A 27254-nucleotide genomic window follows, 5' to 3' on the forward strand; every position below is an offset into this window, starting at 1 on the left:
TGTTTATCACCAAACTTCTGTGTCAGAACACTCAACGCGCAACCTTCCCTTTCGTGAACATAGAGCGTGAATGGCTTACTGTAATCAGGTGTACCCAATACAGGAGCTGAACACAAGGCTTTTCGTAATTCAGTAAAACTCTCTTGACATTCATCAGACCATGGTACCGGACTCGGAACATTTTTCCCAGTCAAAGCTACCATCGGTTTTGCTAAAAGAGAAAAATTTGGGATCCACTGTCTACAGTAAGAGGTAATACCTAAAAAAGCACGTACTTCTCTCTGCGTGCGAGGAACGCTCATCTGTGTAATTGCTTTTATTCTCTCTGGGGTCAACTTCCTTCCCTCCTTTGACAAGAGATGACCTAGGTAGGTCACTTCTTGGCAGCAGTATTGCATTTTAGAAGGTGACACCTTATGGTTCAAATTAGACAAATGATGCAATAACGAAATCGTAGCTGCTTTGCAAGTTTCCTTATCATCAGCAGCCACTAAAAGATCGTCTACATACTGTACTAGAGCAGAACCTGGAGGAAGGACAAAGGAATCTAACTGGCTTTTCAATGCTTGACTGTAAATGGATGGGCTCTCACAATAGCCTTGTGGAGCGCGTTTAAATCTGAAACTTCGACCTCCTAGACAGAAGCCGAAAATATCTCTGCTTTCCTCGGCTATCGGAATGCTGAAAAAGGCATTCTTCAAGTCGATGACTGAGAACCAAGTAGCTGTAGCAGGAATCAGTGTTAACAAAGCAGTAATGTCTGGAACTACAGGAAACTGCGGAATTACAATCTTATTAACTTCTCTAAGGTCGATGACAAACCTATAAACTGGAGGCTTTGTAGGATCAGTTCGTTTCAAAATTGGTAGTACAGGACTGTTACAGACATTTCCTCTTGTTTCCTCAACCACACCTTTCTTAATCAAATCTTGCACAATCAATAAAAGTGCACGCTCACCTTCACTAGATATTTTGTATTGAGGAATTCTTGGAAATTTTACATTTGCTTTTAAAGTCACTACATATGGTGGTATTTCTAAAAGGCCTACATCGTTAGGACCAGTCGCCCAAAGAGAATCAGGGAGTGAACGTAGCTCTGGCGGGAGTGCATCCATTGACAAATACATCGGAGAAATGATATTTTTACCCAACGTAAGCTGTACCCCTTCCGGAGAACAGTACAATGTCGCATATAGTCGTTTTAACAGATCTAAACCAAGTAGATTTTCATTACAACCTGTTGTCAAAATCAGAGGTGCTTTTAAATGACACGGCCCAACAGAAATAGACAAAGGACCAGATATTGGGTTGTAAACAGGGGCGCCTGAAAAACCTACAGAGACATTTGTTGAGCCAGACAAAGGTGCGCCAGGGAGTTTCGCATGAATGATTGAACTTTTTGCGGCACCAGTATCCAACAGAAACGGTTCGACTACACCTGATGTTGCTACTGCGACATAAGGCCCACTCTGATCCACTGGAACTGATACTATTCCCTCTCTTTGTCCATGGCTGTCCTAGTACCCATTTTGCTGAAATCCCTCATCTACTTCACAATAATCTTCAACAAGGTATTGTTGAGATCTGTTTTGCTGAGTAGACTGTCCATTTCGTTGATCAAAGTGATTTGATGGACGATCATTCGTTTGTGGAGGCATAACACCTCGTCCTCGACCTCTAGAATTTTGCACAAAACCACCACGACCTCTCTGAGCTGCTGCTGCATTATTCTGTGCTAAGATTGGACATTCATTTTTGTAGTGACCCTCTTTCTTACAATATGCACATTGGTTCCACTGATATTGAGGCCTCGATGTACTATAATCTGTTCTTTGATACGAACCCTGTTGCATATTAGTCTGATTCGTGCGAGGCGGATACGCCTGCTGTAAAAGAACTTTAGTCTTTAAATCCTTTGTTTTCTTGTCTGATTTCTCCTTTTCCTCTTTATCCCTGTTTTCGTAGTACTGTGCAGTCGCAAGTATTTGCGCAGTTGTGGAAACAGCCCACGCACTTTCTGAATCTTTTAGTTTATTGCATAATTCAGGTAACAAATTATGCACAAATTTATCGACAAATAGTCTTTGCCCTCCTTCTGTACTCATGTCCTGACCACTATGATCTACAAAAGTCTCTTCAAACCTCGTGAAGAAGTCGGAGACACTTTCGTCTTTCTTCTGCCTGCATGCTGATAACTTGTCCCAATTAACACGTAATGCGGGCATCAGAGTCTTCATTAGATCAATTATTCTACCTGGAAGATTAGCAATTAGAGGTTCGGGTTTCGCACCACCTACTTGCTGACCATCCGCTGCAGTGATGGCTGCCCAGTCACCACCTAAGGCAACTTGATGATCCTCTCTACGAATCTTAGCCCACACTGGTTGCGGAACCACGTTGCCAAATAACATATCTATGTCTGCTAAGTTCATTATACAAGCCTCAACTGTCTGTGTTAATTCCTTATAGTATCCAGCAGGATTCTTACGCGGGTCCGGTAAGGCCTGCTTCACGGCTAATACTTCAGCTCGCTTCCACGGAATGTGTATCCACACTCTTTGGAATTGGGCCGGAGCGGCTGCAATATTATTTGGTGCGTCAGCTTGCACAGCTTCGCGCCAAATTGGAGGAACCTCCCTCATTGGATATTGGCGACTTAGCTTCGTCTTGCTTTTCTCTAAATCTCTCGGTGAACGAAGTGATGGATCATTCCTATAACTTAAAATCAGTTCCATCGCTTCTTCTATATTTTCACCCACTATCATTCCAGCAGCAAACTCTTTCTGAACCTTAATCAAATCTTCTAAATTTGATTCAACATCATCTTCTTCTATCTCCTCACGTAACAACGAGCACATCTCGTCAAAGACATACCGTTGCGTTGGTTCTTTCCACTGCATAAAGGTGTCTAGCACATCTCTCGTACTATATCTCCTACTCTTCGAAATCCATCTGAGAGCCGTGGAATCTAAAATTCCCCGTTCCTCAGTACTCGGAAACTGACTACGTCTTTGAACAGAATCGGAAGTAGGAGTCTTGATTAAAGTTTTATAGAAAGGAGACAGAATGTTAGATACAGAATCAGTGATTCTTCGACGAACAGAAAGTGGAGTCAACACACTCGCAGACGCAGAAAACACAGTAGAGGTAGGAACAGATAACGGAACAATAGAAGTATCAAGGAAGATAGTTTGTGGAACAGTAGGTGCAAGCGAGACAGATACAGGTATAGAAGTCGGCAATCCAGGAGGAGGAGGAGCCGTAGGAACATTTACATTGACCACAGGAGGTACAGGAGCCTGATTCTGAGGGACAGGAGCAGGAATACCAGGTTGCCCAGCAACCGGCAATTGAACATTCGGTAAAGGTGGAGCCGTAGCACCTTGTGCATACGGTGGAGGTGACCGTAACAAATAAGATAGCAGAGGATCGTTTTCGGAATCCTCCAGTATTTTAGCTGTTTTCGATGGCAAGGCAGGATAGCACTTGTCAATCGTTAGATTGTGTTCTCTAATGGCCACCTCTATGGCTTTCTCACACTCGTTCACTTGCAGCTGCTTAGCCGCTTGTTCCAGAGTCAACTCTTCTTGCTCTTTTTGTTCTTTCTTTAACCTTTTTATTTCCCTCTGTTTGGATTCTTTTCGCCAGAAACGGAAAGAATCAAACATTGCCGGCCGGGCTTTCTTTCTAAACAATTTCGCTTCTAAATTATCGAGAATCTCGGGTTCAAAACTACCATGTAATGGCCAACTAAGGACACCATCCTTTTTACAGTAACGGACCCACACCTCATTATAAGATATAGGACCCACACCGTGTTTACAATATAAGTCATATAGGGGAGTCCCAATCGGAGGAACCAGACATGAGTCCTCCAATTGTGAGTCACTGTTGCAACTAAAACAAGACAACATACAGTTTTTCCGACTTACCATTTTCAGTCCGGAACACAAAACAAACAAAACACGGAACAGATATGTGCACTCGAACCAAGAACTTAGGCCTACCAAAACGAACTGATGTATCGATACCCAAACTAAACCAGATAGATTATCGTAACTAGAACAACCAGTGATAATCTTACAAAACCAAACCAAACCAAGAACCGATCAAGGATTTTAACAACCCTCACAAAGTAACCAGCTAGCTATCACTAAATACTTAACTGAGGCACTGAAGACGTCACCAAGGAGAAAACCCGTCACGTTTCGCTGTACTAAGGACTGCACCTCGGGTCCAAGACAGGGCGACGGTCAAGGCAACGGCCCACTGCAGCCATCCTGAACGGGAACCCTCGTGGAAGAGAACGTCGGGCCACTTTTGCGATATGCCGGGATCGATGAAGTGGGGCGCCTCCCTCAGGAATCTTCACACGAAGCTTCTCGAACTCTTCAGGCTTTTGGACCGGTACCGAATGACGTCGCCCCACGTTGGGCGCCAATTGGAGTTCTGGACTTTTTGGTTCCGTCCAGAGGTGTCAGGGAACAACACCCAAAGACCCCGGAGTTCCACCTGTCTTGGTGCACAAATGAACAGAAACACGGGCTTCTCGATGGTGGCGTCAAAGACCAAAGGTTTATTACTGCAGGGACACAGAAGTCACAGAAACTACGCATGGGCAGTAACTAGGAGCCTGTTCGAATTGTACAAAGAGGGTTGCTCCTTATATACTAAATTTTGGCCTTTAGGCGAATTCTTCATATGTTAGTACATTCCCAAACCTTTGTGTCATAAACAATAAATATTTGGCGTACACAGGAATCGTCGACAATATCTGATGTCAAAACATTACGAACGAGGGGTTCCCACTTTTCCATCATAATCCCATGTCAACTTTTCATTCAAGAGCCGGACCGCCTCATCGTAAATTTCGTTACCTCCCCCTAATAAAGGCCCAGAAGGAAAGGAGCAGAGCCAGGTGCAGAAGATAGAAAAGCAGGATAAGGGATGTTTGTGGGTTGTAAATGGGCAAGGCTACTGGCTTCGGCCTCCTAATCGTGATCAGGACAATGGACATGAAGACCAGTTTAGCAGGACTGGCCTCGGGCAGAGGAGGCAGCCTTTGTCGAGTCATGCAGCTACAGCGTGATCTGGTTTAAGGTGCACGTGTCATGAAAGAGGTGAATCTCCGGCTAAGGCTACGTGTCCTTAATCGAAATGAAGTGATCAGAGGTTTATTGCGTATGTGAGGGCAAGAAGCACAAAATGGCGGCCATGATCTAAGATGGATGCCGTGGGTAGATCAGAAATGTGTTTATAAAAGGAGTGCTCTTTCTCGTTGTGTAGCGAAAACACCAGGATATACTAAATGGATCATTTGCGGTTCGCTGATACCAATATTATGTATTTCCGACAATATTGAAAACACGGGTTCAAATCGTCACGGAACCTCAAGGGTGTTTGGAAGTGGAACAGAGCCGGTGGCCGCCAAATCCCTGCCAGGGGCCGCCACACAAATATGTATCCATCCTCAGAGGATTATTATATTAAGGATATATATTGGCGTGGAGGCCCCTGGGGTTTGGTGGCCCTGTGCAGGTGCACAACTTGCACATACCTAAGGCCGCCCCTGGATCAGGGTGTGGACCCGTTAATAAGCAATTTGGGAGCCCGTTCTATTGCTAGGTGAGACGGTTTTTACCACTAATTTCCCTGATATCACCACAACAATTGCCTGCAGCAAACACAAATGCATACAGTCTCCCATATCTTGCAAACACCCACAGTGCGTGTCTTCACAAAACTGGTCTGATTTACAACCGTGGGCTACTTCTTTTGCTAATCTGGGACACTTTTATTTTGATGCCCATGACTAGTATTTTCTGTCACTGTCCGACCTGTGATTTACCTGGGAATGTAGTGAGTCCTTGACTGACGATGTTTATGAATTAATGTGAAGCCACATATTTAAAATGCTTATACATCAGATGAATGGAAATACAGTCTGAGAAACCTGACGACTAGCATGAAAAGGATGAGCATTCCCCACATTTTTGGTTGTGCTCATGTCATATAAGGGTCGGCCTTCCCAATGAATGAGGTTTGGCACAGACATGTCATATTCAACAAACTTCAGCAGGATATATTATCAAGGAATCTGACAGTGGAAGAGTCAGACGAAGAACTGTGCTGCTTGGCGTTAGAGTGCTCGTTGAATAGGGTTTCATGTCCTATGTGGGTCTGCTATGTTAGAACAGAGGAGGTGAGACAATCCACAAATATTTACACAGTTATCTTGTTCCACAGATTAGATTTTGAATAGCATTTCCAGATGCATTGCTTTAACGGTCAAAATAGAGACAAATTGGGCCATTTATAAGCCCTTTCGGGCAAGTTCATGATTCAAAGCCATACGTATTTCAGAGCCAATTAGGAGATTATATCCAATGCATTAACTGGCCATAGGACGATAGCCACCATATTGCTCTAACCGTAGCCTCTTTCATTACAGAAATCTTTGTTGCTATTTAGAGTTTGCTTTTAAAAGAGTTTAAGGTTAGAAGTTACTGTTTTAAATTCTTTCAGCCCTCCTGCATTCTGATATGCCTTTGATGTAATCAATAAGAAGCTGGATCTTCCTTGTTGATTAAGCAAGTTACTTTATTGAATTAAGATGATAAGTAATAAGTTATAATGTTAACCCCATCAGGAGCAGCTGTCCTGCTGCTCAGCCCTCACCCAACTGACATTCATAACACACTAACTTTCCATACATCCAACATTCCACATCTCATGCATACAAGCTGAGCAGTAGGAAGATACAAGATACAACATATCTCCCTTCGTTGGGAAATTTAAAAGAATCAAATAAAACATTGACAAAATGTCAAGTACAATTGATCAGTAGATTCTATAAATTTAAACATAGGACAAGTAAGATACCCTCACCCAACTGACATTCATAACACACTAGCATTCCATACATCCAACATTCCACATCTCATGCATACAAGCTGAGCAGCAGGAAGATACAAGATACAACAGCCTTCAAACCTTGAAAGTTTGCATTGGAAGGATGAAAGGTTTGGTGAATTGGTCATGCAGGGATGCAAACCTATAACTGGATGTTGCGCGCTGACTTTAGAAGCAAATACTACACCCACCAAATGATCTTACTGTCTCGGAGTTTCTATTCCACAAATGTGTCATCTTGGTGGTTGGCATACTGACATTTTGCCACATTAATGAAGTAAATGTAATATAACGCTGTTTAAAACTATGAAGAACTTAGTTATTACTATAATCTGTGTTGTTAGAATAGTCTCAAACATAACGTCAATTACCATTAAGTCATATATTCAAAACAGGATTATTGAGATATTTCTTTGTAAAGGGGGAAGGATACGGCTAGAAGGATAGTAGTGACTATACCACAAGTATTTCTTACTCTTGTATTTCTAGAAATAATTCAGTTTTACTAATTATTAATAGTTACTTAGGAATTGAAATAAAGAAGTTGACGCAAACAGCTGTGCTTAGGCCATTTGCTCAGCTCCCATACATGCACCTAATAACATAATACTAACTTTCCAAACCCTGGTGTGAAGTGGTCCGTTGTGTGGTTCATTTTTATCAAGCATAGCTGTTCTCTGAGTGCTTCACAGGCTGCACAAGACATGTCTTCAGTCTGGCCAACCAATATTAAAACTAGCATGCCTTTATATCTACTTAATATAAACGTATCTCATGAATAGCAATTATTGAAATATTAAATACCAAAATCGCTCGACAATAATCTACCAGTATTCATGTTGTTAGTGAATTAAAAGTATTTATTTAGGCTGTTTTCAAAGTGTTACACACTTCTTAAATGATCTCATTATGCCTGGTTGGTCTAAGAAGCAAGTGTAAAAGGGGGAAGATTCAATCGATAACCTTTAAGTATTGCCCGGCGTTAGTCGCCTCTCATACCACTCGATAATTATCAAACAAAGAGGCAGGCGCTGGAGACTGGAAGGCAGGAAACAGAAGTTTATTCCGTCGGAGCAGAACACATCAGATCAGACAAACAGGGTATCGTCTTGAGGTGCTCTAACCGCATCTCTGAGGCCTGGCCTCTTATACACAGGTTTATGGTCTTTATTGCAGTTTATTACATGTGGCACATTCTTGTAAATACTTTGAAGTACGGAAAGACATCCTCGGAATCCCCGCTTCAGGCCCGTTCCCACACATATCTACAGTAGAAGTCCCCACCCCGATCTCAGTAGGTGATAACTGTCACGCAGCTGGACATTCCGCCGGTTCCCCGAATGTGTGAGGCTGATCGGATCTCATGGGGTCGGAGCTTTGATCAATCGCAGCTCCTTTGAAGAGGGGCAACTTCTTACAGTAGGGGGCAATAAACTGCATCCGCAGGACTAGGTGATGGCCTGGGATCGGGTCGGACAATCGGGCACGAGGAAGGGGTTCATTAAAGGATGTGTGATCATGAAAGGGATGGAGGGAGGTGTTAGCCGGGTACGGGATGTGGCTTCCGAGGCAGGGTGCGCTGAAGGGGGTGGCTTATGGCCCAAGCATGTGAGAGCGGGGGCTGTCAGTGCGCGGGGATGCTTGCGAGGTCAGAGAGAGACGCATTGGCTATCGGCAGTGGGCAGAGAGGCCCTGGTACTCAAAATGGCTGCTGCTTACGCACACGTATGAGCCTGGGAAAGGGACAAGATTTCGCCGATAATGTTTACGCCGCAACCTAGATTTTAAAACAAGGGGCATGATGGGTGTGAAATCTATAATAGTCTGCACAGGATCAATTAAGTCTCTGTCAATATTTAATATGAAAGTAGTATTCCTGGCCATAAGTAAGCTACTGTATCCTGAGACTATGGTAAAGCTTTTGACACCCTGTGGACAGCAGATGCTCAAACTGAATTTAGGCATTTGAACAACAGAAGACGGAGAATACTGGTCAGATAGCTCTCTGGCCAATATGGGCCATGGACTTAGAGCTGTGTGACATATATTGTCAGGTCCCTTACCCAGTCTTATGTAAAGTCGCGGAATCTTTACTGATCTGTGCAAAATCTTAGTGGATCTCCTATACTTTTGAGGTGTATGTTGGAAGTTTATTTCATGGTGTAAAACCTTGCAGTGGTGGAGATTTTCAGCAGCATTTTCGGAGTCTGTCTTGGTGGATGCTATTTAGATCAGGAAGGTACAACTCTTGTGCCTGGCTAGTTAGTAAGGCTAGAACACCCTTGCCAAGGAAGCAAGGAGTGCTGCTTCATTCCTGATTCAGAAGTTTACTTGAAGGAAGGCTCTCATAACATAACCGATTTCTACACCCTCCATAAAAAGACAAGCCAATTGGCCAAAAGTTAGAAATAAAAGCGCAGACTCCTCACACTACCCAAGCACCTGCTCAGCTCCTGAACCTAAACTCCTTTTCCCACCTACATAGAGCCCACAGCTAAAACATCTGAGACTGTCATTCCAAGCCCTTTCAATACATAAAAAACTTTTCTTTCTCAAATCAGCAGTCATTTGTAACTACTTGGTCTGAAAGACAATTGACCTTCTTAGGTCTCTTGCAAGACCCTTTGATAGCGTATAGTGGGCTAAGAGGCCACCCATTGCTTACCATAGGTTGCCTATATTGCCACTTTCACACTTTCATTTGTTTACTTCTTATTCGCCAGCTTCCCTAGGTTTTCCTTCATTTTCTTGTGTTTGCCGTTCCCCTGGAGCATTGAAACATTACTGCGTCCTTCCACTGATTGCTTTATCAGATGGTACTTTTTTCATTTAAGCACTTTATGAGCGTGGATATGTTTTCCAGCTGTTACCCTTGTTTACTGCTCACCCCCTGTATCCCTCCCAATTCCCTTCCTGCCCCTTCTGTTGATCCTGTGTGTTTGCTCGGGCCGTCAGACTCAACCTGCATTGTCTGTGTGCTTGGCCAAGCCGCTACTGCCTTCCTCCCATTGTTTGTTAGCTTTCTCCAGCGCCTCCAGCCCACCCTCTTTTGTCCGCGTCCTTGCCCTAGTCCCTCCTATTCACACTCTATCATTCATGTGCTTGCCCCAGTCATTTCTGTGCACCCGCCACTGTCTGTGGGCTTGCCACAGCCCTTCCTGCCCACTCTATGTTGTTTACGTGCTTACCCATGCCTTTCCTGCACCCCCTCCGTAGGTTGTGTGCTCCACCATTCCCTCTTGCCTGTCCTCTACCCCAAGATTGCCTCGTCCCTCAACCTACTTCCCGCCTAAGGGGGAATGGGTTTGGAGTCTCTCACACCATGTTGCTTAAGCACTCTTAAGCTGCCGCCCTTGTGTACGTCTCCCCCTCTGAGCTCCATACATTTCTTTTCTGTTGTCGATGTTGTTGCCCCAGCCCCTCAGGACCACTCAGGCGTACTCCCTAGTGGGTTTGAGGATTTGGCCACATAGATAGAGAAGGACAAGAGTGTGGGAGAGGGCAGGAGAGAGGGAATGGAGAGCTCACTGTTAAAATAATTTAAAAACACTATAATGCAGCCAGTGTTAATGTGCTTTTGCTTTAGCGCAGGCCTCGTAATCGCGCTTTAAAAAAGTATATATGTTTAGCCATGCTACGTAGTAGCTGCGATGCTGTATAGCATAGCTACAAATAATGGGCTCTTATAGGGGAGACCTATTGGCTTTGCTAATGCTTGCTTTTAAGCATAGTGGGTAAAACACTAGCCACTGGGTGACTCAGCCTACCTTCAGTTTTGTTCTATCTGCCGTGTTATTATTTGAAAAACCTTCAATCTTTTACTTCAGAGACATCCATATAAGATTACCTCATTGGCCTTTGTCATGTACTGCATTACCATGTTACGTGTATGATACTCTTTCTGTTTTTTGAAAATGTTCCCCTGAATGTATGTGGCTTTGGATTCCATTCACCTTTGGTGCTTATACACCTCTGGAGACCTGGTTCATGCTACATAAATCCTGCAATCATTAAATATGCTAACTGTTACTGGTTCCCAAAACTCAGGCATATAGGAAGAGGAAATCTATTTAGACCTAGACATCTGAGACCCACAGAAGCGTATCATACTTTTCCAGGTGCATTAACCCTGCTACTAAGGAAGGTCATCCACATAAAACCCCACAGCCTTAGGACTGGGGTGGGGTAGATGTGCACATGCACATTATGAGGTTTATTTACAAGCCCCTTGCGCCACCGATACGTCACTTTTTTCCATTGCCCCTATGTTTTTTACTCTTTCTTTGTATTCCTGTGAAAGTCTAATTTCCATAAGCCGACATCCATCTCACTGCTTCCACCTGTCTTCTATTTCTTGTCTTAAAAACAGTTTTTCTCAGGTAGATGTTAAATCTTGAGCGAAAATACATTGATACAACTCCAATGTCCTTTGTCAGCTTAGGCTACCTCATATTCACTGTCGCTTCGAATGAAGCATGTTTCTGTAACATAAATGCTAATGAAGAACTGGTAGCAGCGTTGCAAGTGGCCCATTCATTTCTTCTTTGGGTGCTTAAAATGTGGAAACTTTCAGAAACAGTGTTGATTATCACAGTCATCACGATTATTTAACTTGTATACATTTGTAATTGCAGGTGTGATAAATCAATAAAAGAACATCACACATTCTTTTACAAGATGTACGTTTGACACTTAAATAGATTGCAATCAATTTAAGTTTGCACTGCCTGCGAGATGCGGGGAAATGAAAGATACTGTGCCATGGTCGGGAGGGGCTGTTTTACAAAGACATTTACCTTATTTGTCTCTAAAAATGCGCAATTATGCTTCATTTTGCAGAAGGTCATGCATACAAGGAAGAGGCATATGGAGCTGTTCCAAGAATTAAATCAGAAATTTCAGACTTTGGATAGATTTCGGGATATACCAAATACAGGAAGTATGGTATGTATATGATATGGTAAATGAATCGTTCTGTTTGTTTAACACTTTGAGGATGTTGTGTTCATATCAAAGGCCGAAAACATGTACAAATTTAAGAAATAGATAACAAACTTTATTCAAGTGCAACTTATTTCAAAGAGCCTTTTTTTAGAAAATTCTTCTGTGCCTTCTGCAGTTAGAGAGCGGCACCACAAAACAGGAACAACTGTACAATATTAACAAGATAAGAACAATATTTAAAGGCCTTTTTACAGAAAGGGAAACTCGAAAGGATACAGTCATTACAATATGGGCGACGGAGGGGACAAACTCAAGCTGGGCAGCCTAAAACAAATAAAGAAGAAAGAAAGAAAGAAAGAAAGAAAGAAAATTTGAGTTACAAACCACAAAACCAATGGCAAGCAATGGGCGGAATGCAGTGGCGGCTCCTCGAGGGAGTGCTGCGGTGCAGTGAGGCGGGGGTGGGGGGTTAGTAAACTCCGGTATGCGGCTGAAGGAAGTTAAGTAAAGAGATAAAACAAATTACATTGCGCATGCTGCATTGCCATTTGGCGTTGCAGCGAACGCAATGTAATTCGTTTTATTTATTTATTTACTTAACTCCCTTTGGCCTTATGCCGGAGTTTACTACCCCCAAACCTGCCCCTCCCCCCGACCTGCCACACGCCCCTGCAGCACTCCCTCGATGAACCGCCACGGGCGGAATGGATTTCAAGGGAAGCTTTCCGATTGTCTCCAAGATGTTGTTTTCAAAAAAGACAGCTGCATTATCTGTTAGGCTTCGACCTAAAAACTGCAAAAGTGGTTTGTTTAAATGTTAAAAATCTAAGGTCCAGGTATCACGTCGCCCTGGTTATTTGTTAGTTGTAGCAACACTGCATATTTTACAAGAACCCTTTCAAATTAATGAACCTGGAATTTCACATTATCTGCAGTAGCTTTTCATGCTTGCTTTGAATTGCACAGATGCCTAAATGTGTGCCTTAATGTTACAGTGTTAGTCTGATCCTCAACAATATGGGTCTGGTGCATCTGACCCCTGGATGAGCGCAATTCTCAAATGAAACACTAGGTTTCTACACGTTTTTCTCTGCGCTCAAAAACAAGTCGTTTACTCAATTTCTCAACGTTGAAACGATAAATGTATTCATACATCCATTACTTCATGGTAAGAATTTCAAAGTATGCTGTGTAATTCAACAGTTTTATGAAACCCAATGCATTTCGGGTCTAAAGAGAGACCCTTCCTCAGGGGTTTGCAAAAAAGGTACATGACACAAGATCAGCCTCACATTAAACAGAACATATATTAAAACAAAAATAATACGCTGTTCAGGATAAGCCAATAATGTCCTACAATAGCGATCTGAGTAAAGCAAACAACTTCCGCCTGTCCAGGTTTGTGCGGTGGATCTAAAGTTTAATGTCCTCCTAGGTCATGAGGACAAGGTTTTACATGAGGTGCATGAGTCGATTTAAGGTGTGCGTCTCTACGTTCAATAACATGCTATTACGCGCTTTTTTAGTAATACTGTAACATATTACAACATTCACGATTGGTTAAAATCAACACGTAATCTGTGAGAATCAGCCCCGATCACGTGTATACCTTAAATCGACTTGTGCACCTCATGTAAAACCTTGTCCTCATGACCTAGGAGGACATTAAACTTTAGATCCACCGCGCAAACCTGGATAGGCGGAAGTTGGTTGCTTTACTTAGATCGCTATTGTAGGACATTATTGGCTTATCCTGAACAGCGTATTATTTTTGTTTTAATATATGTTCTGTTTAAAGTGAGGCTGATCTTGTGTCATGTACCTTTTTGTTGCAGACCCCTAAGGAAGGGTCTCTTTTTAGACCCGAAATGCATTGGGTTCCATAAAACTGTTGGATTACACAGCATACTTTGAAATTCTTACCATGAAGTAATGGATGTATGAATACATTTATTGTTTCAACGTTGCGAAATTGAGTAAAAGATTTGTTTTTGAGCGTAGAGAAAAACGTGTAGAAACCTAGTGTTTCATTTGAGAATTGCGCTCATCCAAGGGTCGAATGCACCAGACCCATATTGTTGAGGATTTGATTTGAGGCACTGTGGACACAGTGCAACGGATGCAGCAACATAAAGGAGCTTGTTGAAACTTTATATAAAACTTGTTGACACAGAGTGCACGGAGATAAAATATTTTGCCAGTGTTAGTCTGAGTCAGTTCCCATTCTGAAGTGCAATGCCTAAATACATAAATGGGAGCCTACCCAAACCCCCCTCGGTCCAAATTCTGGCAGTCAATAGCAATAATAAGAGAGCAGTGGCTCCTATAATACACTCAGGGCTTCATTGAGAGTTTGTTGGATGAGTGGGTCTGTCATCCACCAAACTCAAGGTTCTTCTTCTCTGTTCCTTTATGTAAAGTTAAGGAAAGTGCCATGTTTCTCAGGGGGAGCCTTTAGTGGCTCCGCCAAGAGAAACCTTTACAGCGTCTGCTGGCTGAAACTTTTGAACAACAGCTCGCACTGGATATCCTCAATAAATGTGTGACAGAGCAAGCACCCTATTTAAGGTGGTCACTCTGGCACACGTTTCCTTTTCGGGATCACCAGGGAAAGGTTGATGGTCCCGTACATGGAAAAAAAAGTACCCCTTCTGACACAGAGAGAAAACTCCCAGGTTGCCATGGACATTTCTTTGGTCTTCACAATAAATATGTTGTACTGAGTAGGCCTATTAAGATGGAATCCTCTCATCAAAGCTGCAGTACCTTTGGCTAAAAAGCTGTTGGCAAAGGTTTAGTTGAAGGCACAGAGCTCCCAACCTGCCTGGTGGAGCTTGAATAGTTTAGCGGATGGTTTTCTACCAATTCAGCAAAGGACATCCCTCTGCTGGCCTAGTGAACCACCCATAATCCTCTACGAGGGCCTAACTCTGCATTTCAGACTTGGGTGGAGGCAGTACCTCTATCCAGGCTAAATTCCACGACCACTCTTCCATTATTCAACAATGGCTACCAGAAAGCTTAGCTGTCAATTACCAGGGCAGTCAGGCCATGGCGGGGCGGAAGAATAGTTTAGATTTTTATTTGAGTTTGAAAGGTGGGCCCCTGTAAATGGTTGGTGGAAACATGTGTCATCTTGTTAAAAAGGTTGCGCACACCCTCACCCCAGCATTATCCTCCTTCTCCGCCTGTCCATAGTGGAGCTGGATGGCTGCCTTTGGAGATGGGAATTCTGATGTAAGATTTAAGGAAATGCCATCTATGCTCCATGTTGTCAAGTATGGCAGGAACGTGTGCGGGGATTGGTTGACTGTCTCTCTTCACCACAGTCGCTTAACCTATTTTGGGTGCAACTGACTAGTACATATACATTTTAGACCATGACTTAGATGGCATATGCAGAAACTGATGGCAGCTGCTCACATAAATGCCTGGAATTGAAATTTCGTTTAGGTTTTTAGGTTTCTTTTAGTTTCAAAGAAAATATCTGCATGATTGCTTGTACTTACAGATTATCCTTCTAGCATCTAAGCCCCAGGAAACAAGAGATGACTTGAATCAATGATCAATAGGGTCAGTATATCCCTATACCATTTCACATGCATATGACAGTGTGTCAGGTGCTTCAGGAATGGGTCACACCACATGTTACAACAAATCATACCTGAGAGCCCTTGACCATAGCAGAGCTATAATTTCTTTCCCAGAGAAGTAATGCATTTCCCTCTAAGTGGTGTGTACAGATAGTGCTTCATAAGCTGGTCGATAGACATCCAAAATAAAATGTACACTGACACTGGCTATCTGTCTGAGCTGGTATTAAAAGGGCTTCCCATTCTTACAGACCTGGTCTAGTCATATGGACATGTTAAGCAGTTGTGCAGAGATAGGCATTCCAAATAAAGAAAATCATGACTGAAAATAAAGAAAATGATTCTGGAAAAAGATGCCACCTTTTAAACAGATGGTTATTAACCTATGATTAACCATGTTTCTAAATTCTTCAGAAGAGACTGTAGGGTCACTTACGTAGGGTTTGGTGGAGTAAGAATATCACCGTAAAGTGTGGAGCCCCTGTCCCTCCAACGCAGAGTTTCCCAACTTATTTCACAGTGAAGGAACTGTTATGTTTGTGATGGCAGAGCCTCCACCGAGGAAAAGTCCTCATTGACCTGATCACCTGCCACTGGACTGGACCCCGAGGTCACAATAGTGGATGTCCAGCCCTATTAAGGGCAAGGCATCCATTATTGTTTCTTCCTTCCCAAGACCACCAGGCAAGGCATGACAGACGCAGGCAGGAAAAGTAAGAAATGCCCCTGATGTGTGGGAAGGAAACTCCCTGTGAGTCATGGGCAATTTCTTTTTCTTTCCAGAAACAAACTGCTTCTTTTGGTGTTTGTTTCTGCAAAGCAAATGATATGACTGACGAATCGGCGTTCATCTAAGCCACTCCGATTGATGCATGTTTGCCACAGAGAGGTCTGACAGGGCCTCTACTATCGTGGCATGGGGAGGGGGCACCCACCTGGATCTAACTGACATCCTGTTTCTCTGGATTTAAATGGCACCCCGTTTCTCTTTGGTGTAACATTTATCTCAAGATCACCAGAACTCCTCAGCATAGACGAATCTTCCACTACAGGAAGACTACCCTCTTGGTGACCCAGAACGAAGAGCCTAAGCTCATGATTATTGACGTCAGAGAGACAACGATGAGTGCAAAATAAGCCGTATGAATTCTTCACTCACTAACCATTCACCTTGTCCCAAAGTAAGGGTCTTGGGACATGTTGCAGGAAGATCAAAATTCGGAGTTCTTGAACAGCATTGTAAATACACTAATACTGAATCCAAATGTGGACTACTCGCCCCTCTCAAGACCTAATGACTGTATGTTAGGAGTGAGTGGTAGGCCTTCGGGCAGGTTGAGAAGTGTGGGTTCTTGGTCCCTGTCTGCTCTCTGCTTTGGTTTCTTTTCTATCAAGTGCACATTGTTCTGCGTGATCTTAAAGAAGCGTGAAGCCTCCTGCACCTGCAAAGGATACAACCAGCCAAGGACAAAGTAAATGGAGTGGGTGAAAGGAGTTTATTTTCTCCGTTATAACAAACAAACAAGCTGGCATCCTATTATGCCTGTGACAGTCACGTCCTTAGCTGCAAATCAACACATCTCGGTCCACCCACAACTAGCGCGCGCCAGAAAGAACACCATGTCCCTGCAGTGCTGCCATTCGCCTCTGAAAGAGCCCTACATATTTATCCCTGGAGAAATCATCACCTCGTTCATCCACAACTGATCTTGGCCTAATTGTTTTAGCAGAGCTGGGAAGAAACGACTCTCTGCGTGAGTCTAATTAATAATGGCAGCATGGGGAAGAGGATTACTTTTAATGAAAATGATGTATGGCCCCATATATTCAGATCTGCAGCTCTGTAATAAATGTGCCACATAGACACATGCAGCGATTATCTCTTGAAGCCAGATAAGACCCATGGCCCTCGTGCTAAGGCTGCGGCATTTATAGCATGTCAGGGGGGCTAGGCTTTCCACAGCGACAGCAATTACTCTAATTTATGTTTCCTGAACCTCTGACCCAAGAGCGACACATGCACCAATTACCATGAGAAAATAAGGAAGCACTAACTTCCTGCTAATGGAGGGCGACAGAACTGCTGACATGGGCATACGGGGCTTCCCTGGCCCTCCTCTCGTCTTCATGTAAATCAAGTAACTATTTTGGAAGCAGTGCTATCCCAAAGTTCAAAGTTCAAAGTTTTTTATTTTTGTTACGGTACTCTTACGAGGACCACAAATAAAATATACATTTATACATTCCATATTAATACATTTTCAATGAGATTTTCAAAAACTTAAAAATTCTGTAACAAACGAATTCATTAGGGGGGCTTTTACATAGTGATAAAAAGTCTTGTGAGCTAGTGATCCTGCAGGACCGGTAGATAGGCTTAAGACATGTTGACCTTGCATTTACAATTTCTGCATTAGGGCATATAAAAAATAAGTGTTCCAAATTTTGGTTGCCTCCTTGACAAAGGGTACAAAGGGCAGAGCTGTCGGGCCTCCAAGAGGAAGTAAAGGTTTGTACAGGAAGTGTTCCAAGGCGCAACATCATAATTGCACGCCTTGCGCCATGTTGAAGAGTATACTCTAGGTAAGGCTGACGTTGTTTGTATTCCTGCAAGGCTACATAAAATTTGTATGACGATAGTCTATTACAATGAGAGTGATCAATCTCGTAGCTCAATTTGGGAGTGAAGTTTTTTAGAAAAAGTTTGAGTTGAGCCGGTGACCACGTAGACAAAATTTCCACATTGACTTTTGCAAGCTGTAGAGCCTCTCGCATATTTTTAGTAAAGGTAGTATGAGTAGAGCTACTCTCGAATGTCTCTACTTTTAACAATCTTCTTAAGGTACCTTCTTTTGAAAGAAGAAGATTATGGGCCCACCTTATGATGCTCGCTATAGCTGTAGCATATGCGCTCGTGATGGTACATTCCAGTCTCAATGCCTGTACTGGGGTAGATGTTGAAATCTTCAGTAGTTTTTTCAATATTCTTCCTTCTGTTAAATCCATATATGACCATTGATTTAGAGGAATATATTCCGATGCATAGGACAGGACTGGTGTGATTTTAGCTCGATAGACTTGAATCAGTGCAGAGAAATGTCTATGTCCAGTGGCCGAATATAAACGGGACAAGGCCCCAGCATGCAGATCACTTTTCCTTTTCAGGTGGTTGATTTGATTGATGTTGCTCATGTTTTGTGAGAAAATTCTACCCAGATATGTATACTCCTTTACTTGTTCTAGTTTCTCACCTCCCAGCTTCCATTCGTACCGTACCCTTTTCTTCTGATTTGAAAAGGCAACCACTTTTGTTTTGTTCGTATTTGGGATTAGGTAATTTTTCCTTGAGTACTTATATAAAATATCTAAAAGATTTTGTAGTCCGAAAGGTGTTAGGTCAAACATGACTATATCGTCTGCATACAGCAGGGAATGGATATATTCGGTGGCTATCTTAGGAGGAGTACAGATCCCTTGCTGCAGTTGGGAAGGTAGGTCACTTAAATACAGTGAGAATAAAATTGGAGCCAATAGGCACCCTTGTTTCAGGCCATTTGATGTTCGTATTACCTTCGATAGGCCCTTGTCACTTCCCATTTGGACGCGGCACCAGGTGTCACTGTGTAGATTCACTATCAGATGTAATAGCTGCTCCGGGATCCCCATTATTCTCAATTTTGACCACAGGGTCGGTCTATCCACTCGATCGAAGGCTGTCGAGTAATCAATGAACGCTGCGTAAATAGTTTGTTTTTTCCCTGTTGCGTACTTATCTAATATAGTTTGGAAGATTGCTACATTGTCAGTGACAGAGTGGTGTGGGCGAAATCCGGACTGAAATTTAGGAATTAGACCTAATGAGAAAGCCCAATTTTTCAGCCTATCCAGGATTTCTGCTGCAAAAATCTTCCCAGCAGCGTCCATGAGGGCAATTTGCCTATAATTTCCCGGTGTGTTTCTTTTTCCTTTTTTGAAAATCGGGATTATGATACTTCCTTTCCAGGAATTTGGCATTTGACCACTGTCGAATACATAGTTAAATAGCGGCGAGAGCACCGTTCCCCACTCTTTATGGTCAATTGGGTAGACCTTGACCGGTATCTGATCGGGGCCAGATGCACCTGTGCTCCTTGCCTTCCTGATATTCATAGAGACTGACACTGCCGACGTTTTGTTGATCTTAATATCTTTAGTTTCCACGTTTTCTCCTCCCACTTCTTCATTTTTAATATATTCATTCTGTTTGTATAGCTCACGTAGGTATATGTCCCAGTTTTCTTCTGATACAGGTGTAGCCTCCAGCTTTTTTTTGGATCCTGTCATTGTTGCGATCAGTGACCAATATTTACGTTGATTATTATGTTTAGCTGCTAGCTGGATTTCAGTCCAATTAAAGTCCTGCTTCAGTTTTTTCTGTCTAGTTTTTTCTCGTCGTATTTGATTCTTTAATCTATTGATTTCCTTTTTGTTTACTGACGAGAATTCCAGATACTGGGCGCGTATCAGTCTATTGATTTGTTTTACGACTGGTTGATTCCAGTTTTTATTCTTGTTTTTCCATTTTCTTTTTGTTGGTCTGTGGTATTCTAGCTTACTTTGCAGAGCTTGTTTGAGATTATTCGTTAGATGTTCAAAGTTCTTTACAGGATCATCTGAGTATATGTTGGTCAAAATATTGGTTTCAGTAATTAGTTGCCGCAGATATTCCAGATTTTCTGTCCCCCAGTAAATGCGACGCCTAGTTGTGTTTACTTCAGTTTTTTCTGTAAGAAATAGTGGCTGGTTATAAAAAGAGGACGGTGCAATCCAGTGGGTTGAAAGGTTTAAAAGAGCGTGATCACTTTCTGCAGTGAATATTATCGAAAGTTGACTCATTTGTTCTTTTCCTTCGATCCCGCTTATAAAGTAATCAATAGTTGAAGGAGTTCCATTTCCTTGCCGTGTGTATGTTGCTGGTATATCACCATTGATGTTACCGTTTAATATAATCCCATTAATGCCAGAGAGAAAAGCTAGTAGTGCGCGTCCCTGTTATCCGATTTAGTTCCTTTTGGGAATTCAGGGAGTGATGATTCCAGAGATTCCTCTTTGAGGAGACGAGCCCATTTCTTTATCTCGCAGTTAGAAATTTTAGCATTCAAGTCCCCCATTATGAGGTATGGCAAGTGAGATTGATCATCAATTATATAAGTGATAATTTCCATTAGGCGGTCAAACAGCAAATCGTTATTATTACTGCTTGGAGGTGCGTAGATATTGAAAAGTAATATTTTTTCTAGTTTGGCTGAGGCATGGGTTCTAAGGGATACTTTTAAACATTGTAGATTGTCTGTGTTTGTGTTAATTATTTCCTGTGACCAAGAGTGATCTTCTTTTAATAATATTGCCAGACCACCCTTGGCGTGTCCCCTTCTTGATCTTTTTGCCAATGTTTCGTATACATAGTATCCTCTTTGAGTAAAGGTATTGATTAACCATGTTTCCTGGAGGGCGATGATATCAGGGGAGTTTTTTATTGCATGTTTCATTTTTATATCAGTTTTCCCTGCCAGGTTCCAGGACAATAACGTCAGACCTTTGCTAAACTTCGCGTTGTTGTGAATTTACCATTTTTTTGCTGTTTAAGGTTTCTGATAACCATGCCCATGATTTTATTGAGTTCTCAGTGTTGTTAAAGGTGGGATTCCGAGACCAGACTGACCTCTCTCCTTGAATTACTTGTATTTTAAGTAGATCTTTCCTCATAGTACTTGATGCTAGGTCTCCCCAATTAGAACTGTTGTTTTCTTTTCTTCTGTGAGTTTGTCCAAATATACCATTATTTGAGTTGTTGGTTTTAAAATCTTCCACCGAGATTACATCATAGCCATTTTTATGAAGAATTTCCTTCTCTCTGATTATTATTCCAGGCAAGACCGGTGAATAAAAGGATACCTGTACTAGTTTGTTATTTTCTTTTATTGGAAACAGAACTAAGTCAATTTCTTTGCTGGTCAGAGAATTCAAGGATGGAATTTCTTGTAATAGATTGATGATTTTACCACGATTAAACGGCTCCTTATCTGAAGGAAATAGCTCTTCAATAGTTATGTGTTTGGATGGATTTATTTCCCTCATGATTGGAAATTATTGTCATATGGTTCTTTTATGTCCATGTTATTTTGCGATGTAGATCTATTTTCTATCGGAGGACAAAATTCATCTGCTTCAGGATTTAAGGGTTTTTCTGATGATGTTTTTTGAATTACTGGAGTGTTCACCAGGTTTACAGGAGTAAATTTTTGGAATTTGAGCCTATTCCCTTTTTTCCTCTGTATTCTCCTCATAGGTTTTCTCTTCTTCTTCCCCTTTACTTTTTCCCTAGTATTACTTTTTTCAGACTGTTCTCTTTGGTTGAAATCCTGTTCAGCCGTAACTCCCGATAGCTCAGTTTTATTTTTTCCGATAATCTGATCGCGATTGTTGTCGGATACTTTATTCGAAAAAATCGGATAGTGTTTGGTATTGTTCTCAGCTTTGATTTCCAGTTCTTCTTTGAACAGTTTTTTAAGTGAATATGTGATAGGAGGTTTTTCTTTGTTTTTTGATCCATTAGTTTTATTGTTGATTATTAGTACGTCGTTCGTTTGTGTGCTTGCTTCCTGTTGTTTTGGGGTGGCACTTCCATTTTTATGAGATTCATCTGTTTGTTGTGATTCGACTTCTCCGGTTTGTTTTGATGAGATTTTAGTTAGATCTTTTTTCTTTTTTTCTTAAACCAGGAATTTAAGTATTCCTATTTGTACGTCTAAAGTATCGTCTGAGTTAGCTAAAATGTGTCCAAGATGTGTTAGTACTGAATCCAGAATTTCTTGCAGTGAGAAGAGTGCTTTTGATATGGGAGAGGCAGTATTTCCAGAGTTTTGGTTTATAAAATTTGGGTCTGATAGATTGGTCAGATTAGAAAAAAGGTTAGGTGATTTTTCTGGCGAACTGGTTTGGGGATGTCTTTGACTTAGCAATATTTCTTTATTTTCTTCTTCGGTCTTTGAGTTATGATTTACGGATACGTCGAAAAATAAGTCGTTGTCCTGATTTTTTATAGGTGTTATAGTTGTTATTTGAGACACAACTAGACGAGATTTTTGACATTCTTCCGAAGGAGAGTAATTTGCCAAATTACTCTCTATTGTTATTTGACCTTGTTTGTTGGATTTCTGGTCAGAAAAATGTAACGGATCAGGTTCAACCAACTTATTTTGATCATCATTAGAGTTTGGGGAAAGAAACTTTTTCTTGGAGAGGGTAGAGAAGTATTCACTTATAGCAGGAGTGCTTGATATTTGTCCTGGTTTTAGTGACTTGTCTACAGATTTTCTTACAGCTGCGTCCGTCCCCATTCGCCTCATGTAGATTGTCCGTGAGCGTAGTTTTTTTAGCGCCCTCATACTTGGGGACAGAAATCTGTTTTATAGATGTAATGTATAGTATTATTAATATGCTGTGGCTTGTCTTTATCACACTATCTCAGTTGATCAGTAAAGGAATGAGGGCTTTTTACACGTATGAATCTAAAGTTTAGTTGAATAGTTTCCTCTTTGTAGTGAGCGTTAGTGGGGTGGCCCGTCCCGTCCTCGGTCGTCCCCGGACGGCCACAGACGGCCCGCCCTTTTGCCCGGGCTTATCCCCGCGCTTGGTCCCGCGCGCGTCCCGCGTCGCGGGATGCGAGATGTTATCTATATACGTTTCGTTGGGGGCGTGTCCGTGGGCGGTTCGCCTGGGGGAAGAGGAACCAGGTGATCTCCGCTAAGGATTCTGGTCCTCGCAGTCCCCCAGGCTAGGTGCTCTCGCTGTTTGCACCCTGGCCTCAACCCCTCTGACTCCAGCTGGGAGCGGCAGGCAGAGCGTGCCGAGTGCAGCTCACGCTCACACCAGCGAGTCAGGGGGAGGCAGCACCACGACACAGTGAGGAATCAGCGTCAGCTTCAGACAGCCAGCACAGGCTGCAGACGGTAAAACAAGTTCTCTTGCTCAGCAGAAGTAGAAACAGTAGATCAGCAGCAGTTTTGAGCTCCTGTGAGTGCTATCAGTGAAGTATCTTTTGCTGAAATGAAACAGGACCAGTTCAAATGCTCATCTTACAATATTCTTATGCTTTATGGGCATTTAGTCTTTGTCAGAACTTTGACTATTACAGGTCGTGGCACTACATTATGTAGCTGTCTCGTTACACTCTGGTCAGTGTATTTGCATCTAGGTGAATATGCAAAGTTTGTTTAGTGTAAATTGTTAGACCACTTATTACCTTACCACTGAACAAGAATTGTCTGTCCAAAATCACAATACTTGATACAGCAACTGACCCTGGCTATCTAAATCAATGACTCATAAAAAGTGATAACAACGCGGTGAGTTGTACATTCGTTGCGCAGGCCAACAATTCCTGCCATGGAGCTCTCCATGCCGCCCTGGCATACCGTCTCTGCATCAGTGCTGAAGACCTGGTGCGGTGCTCTAACAGGTTAGGAAGCTCAAACCGAGCAGTCTCCATGTAGTTGTAGAAGGGTTAAAGTGGCAGAGAGCCAGAAATCCTCTCTTACACCACATAGCATGGCCGCCTGTACAATATGATGGTCATGGTGACATAGGAAGAGCACAAGCAGAGGCAAGATGATAGGCTGCACCAGTGAAAAAGTAATAAGTAGGGAAAACAACCACTTTGGCACGTGCAATTATTAAAAAGGCAGCAATGTCAATGGAAGATACCATTTTACACATCCACTATAAGTAACATATATTATTAGTCTGTTGAATAGATCAGGAACTAAGGAAGATTGGATATTAAACCCACTGTTATGTGAAAATAATTGAAGAGCCGGGTGTTCTCACCAATGAACAATTTTCCTACCCTAAGGTCTCGCTTGACCGACTGGAAGAACAATCGGTCACAAATATACCACACGTCAAAGAAAGAACATCTTAATGTTGAGTCTTAGAAAGTAACACAAGAAGTCTGTTTTTTTGAGTGAAGTAATCCATAAACTGTAGTACAGCAGAAGATCAAAACTTTCTTTTGATGGAAATTCCATCAACTGGAATTCATGTAAGCATCAAAGTGAACAGAAAACCCAACACGTGCTTCATCCCACCAAAGGGCTTTCTCAAGGTAATCATAGGGAGCTGTAAAATGAAGATATTAATTGGATGGGAGACCCTCAAGTGATGGCTGTGTTTATGCAGCTATACAGTTTAGGTGTTAATACAACTGTAGTCAGGAAGCCAATCTGTAGGTAATAACAAGCAAAAGAATCTGACGAATAACTGGGTTGTACTGCAAGCCATAATAACACAGACATTAATCGATAAAGCTGTTTGTTCCACGAAAGAACTATTTGTAGTATATAAAGAACTATCCTCACTGGCCTCTCTGGAAGAATCTATGGTGACCTCTGTGCAATCATGCAATCAGATAGCCGATTACTTCCATAATAAAGTACGGGATATTTACACTGCTTTTCCCAGTACGGCCAGAGCCCCGGCCTGTGGAATTATACCGAAGGAGGAAGGACCCTTGGTCACAAACAGTCTGCGTGCTTTCACTGTCCCAGACATAGACCAATTGGTCAAACTGGTCGGAGGCATAAAATCTGGCTCTCCTAGAGATCCTGCCCCAGCCAAAATTATGCGAGGCAACATGGAGGCGCTAGCACCGTACGTGAAGCATCTTCTTACTCTATCTTTTGAATTGGGCAGAGTACCAACAACCTGGAAACAAGCAGTGGTACTCCCAATTAAGAAGAAACCACAGATTAGCTTAACTCAATTGAGTAACTTATGGCCTAACTCACTCCTTCCCTATATTTCGAAAATGGCCGAAAAATTGGTCAACCAATGTCTTTCGGCTCACATTGAAACCCATCAACTACTTCACCCCACTCAGGCAGGCTTCCGCTCTCTCCATTCCACGGAGTATGCACTACTATACTTCACGGAGATGCTGCAGAAGCATGTGGATGAAGGTCAAACAGCGGCACTGATTCTTCTTGATCTCAGTGCTGCATTTGACACTGTGGCACATCACACTCTGCTTCAGCGCCTGAGAGAGGGTGGAGTTGGTGATAAGGCATGGCAATGGCTGGAATCCTTTCTCCAGGGGCGCAGTTTCTGCATGGAGCAGGGTCCCTATAGGTCTAGGGTTATCGCCCTGACCCAGGGAGTCCCGCAGGGTTCTAGTCTGAGCCCCACCTTATTCAACATCTATGTTGCTCCAGTGACATTAGTCACAGAGAAACATGGGGTTGATGTGGTGACATACGCTGACGTCACTCAGCTGATTGTAGCTTTTTCTCAGCCAGCTGAACAGGCGGCCAGTTGTTTCGCTTCTTGTCTTCAGGATTTGGCCAGCTGGATGTCTAACAACAGTCTTAGGTTAAATGGGGACAAGACGGAGGTGCTAATTGTGGGCAAGTCTCCTTCAGTGTGGACATCTGCTTGGTGGCCCCAGACTCTGGGTCCTCTTCCCCAACCTAAAGACCAGGTTAAGAATCTTGGCATCTGGTTGGATTCAAATTTATCTTCCAAGTGTCATACTAGATGAGTAGCTGGAACGTGCTTTTGCATCCTCCGTTGTTTGAGGAAGACCCTTGACCTGCTCCCGGTGTCAGCTAGGAGAGCCCTGGTCCATGCCCTGGTTACTTCCAGGCTGGACTACGGGAATGCCTTATATTTGGGAGCCAATGTGAGGTGCCTTCAACGACTGCAGCGTATTCAAAACGCCGCTGCACGCCTAGTGCTGACACTACCGAATAGATCCTCTTCCATGAAGACCTTGAAAACGCTACACTGGTTGCCAATCAAGGAGCGTATCTTGTTTAAAACCCTTTGTATTGGTCACCGGATCGCCCATGGAACTGGCCCCAGGTTCTTGCGGAACCTGCTCACATTGTACGAACCCACACAACTTTTGCGGTCAGAGGGTGCTGGATTAATGTGTATCCCTAAGACTACTAGGGCTAGGATGGGTGGCAGATCCTTCCTCCTTTTGGCGGCTCGAAGCTGGAATGCGCTTCCTCTCAGACTCCGGACGGAGCCCTCTGAGAAAGTTTTCCGCAGAGAACTCAAAACATATCTGTTCCCTAAAAATTAACTGCACTAGATCGTGAGCTGTACTGGGGGGGGTTTCCTAGGCCACTGAATAGCGCGGGGACAGACTGGCTAGTGTAACCAGGCGCTGAATAAACTCAGTAATAATAATAATAATAATAATTTCTAAAGCCCTGCAAATACCAACAGGTGGGGACTCCTGCTTGGAAAGTGGAGATTATATCATGCAGTTTAATAATATGTGCTTTAATATTTACATTAACGATATAGCAGTATAAAAAAAGAGACAACATTTTCATATTTATGTCTGTTTAATTATTAAACCAGGGATAACTGAGAAATAAAATAGTTCATGACTGTATCCACAACTGTTTCTGCAGAAATACACCAAGTGCTAGGGCCTTGGTTGGACCCTCTGGCTAGAAATTGGAGGCAACTGTCTGTTCAAATATTTAGCAGGTATGTGCTTTGAAAGGTATTGGTAAGGTTGAAGCGAAGATGGAAAACTGTCTGGTCTAGTATCCAGTCATCCACTTTCTGGAGTTACAGACTTTCCATCCTAAAAACACATATAACAGATCTAGACATTTTTCTACAGATACCTAATTGATGATAATATTTCCGTCCGAAGAAGGATGTTACGGATGACCCTGGGCTTCACTAACTGCTTTCTCTTCAAATAACTTTACATAACAAACATTGATGAAGTCAGTTGGTCTACTT

The 27254-nt window shown here is 42.6% G+C and overlaps 1 protein-coding gene across 3 annotated transcripts in view; it reads left to right on the plus strand.

Annotated features, from left to right (window-relative positions):
• ADGRB3 (adhesion G protein-coupled receptor B3) overlaps positions 1–27254 on the plus strand; it is a 1725994-nt gene that overhangs the window by 1684029 nt on the left and 14711 nt on the right. For all 3 annotated transcript variants that reach the window (XM_086926462.1, XM_086926464.1, XM_086926463.1), the window contains one exon: positions 11752–11856. In XM_086926462.1, the coding sequence (XP_086782588.1) occupies positions 11752–11856 (105 nt within the window). The remainder of the gene's footprint in view (positions 1–11751; positions 11857–27254) is intronic.

Source organism: Lissotriton vulgaris, chromosome 6, assembly GCF_964263255.1.
Source record: "Lissotriton vulgaris chromosome 6, aLisVul1.2, whole genome shotgun sequence".
NCBI lineage: Eukaryota > Metazoa > Chordata > Amphibia > Caudata > Salamandridae > Lissotriton > Lissotriton vulgaris.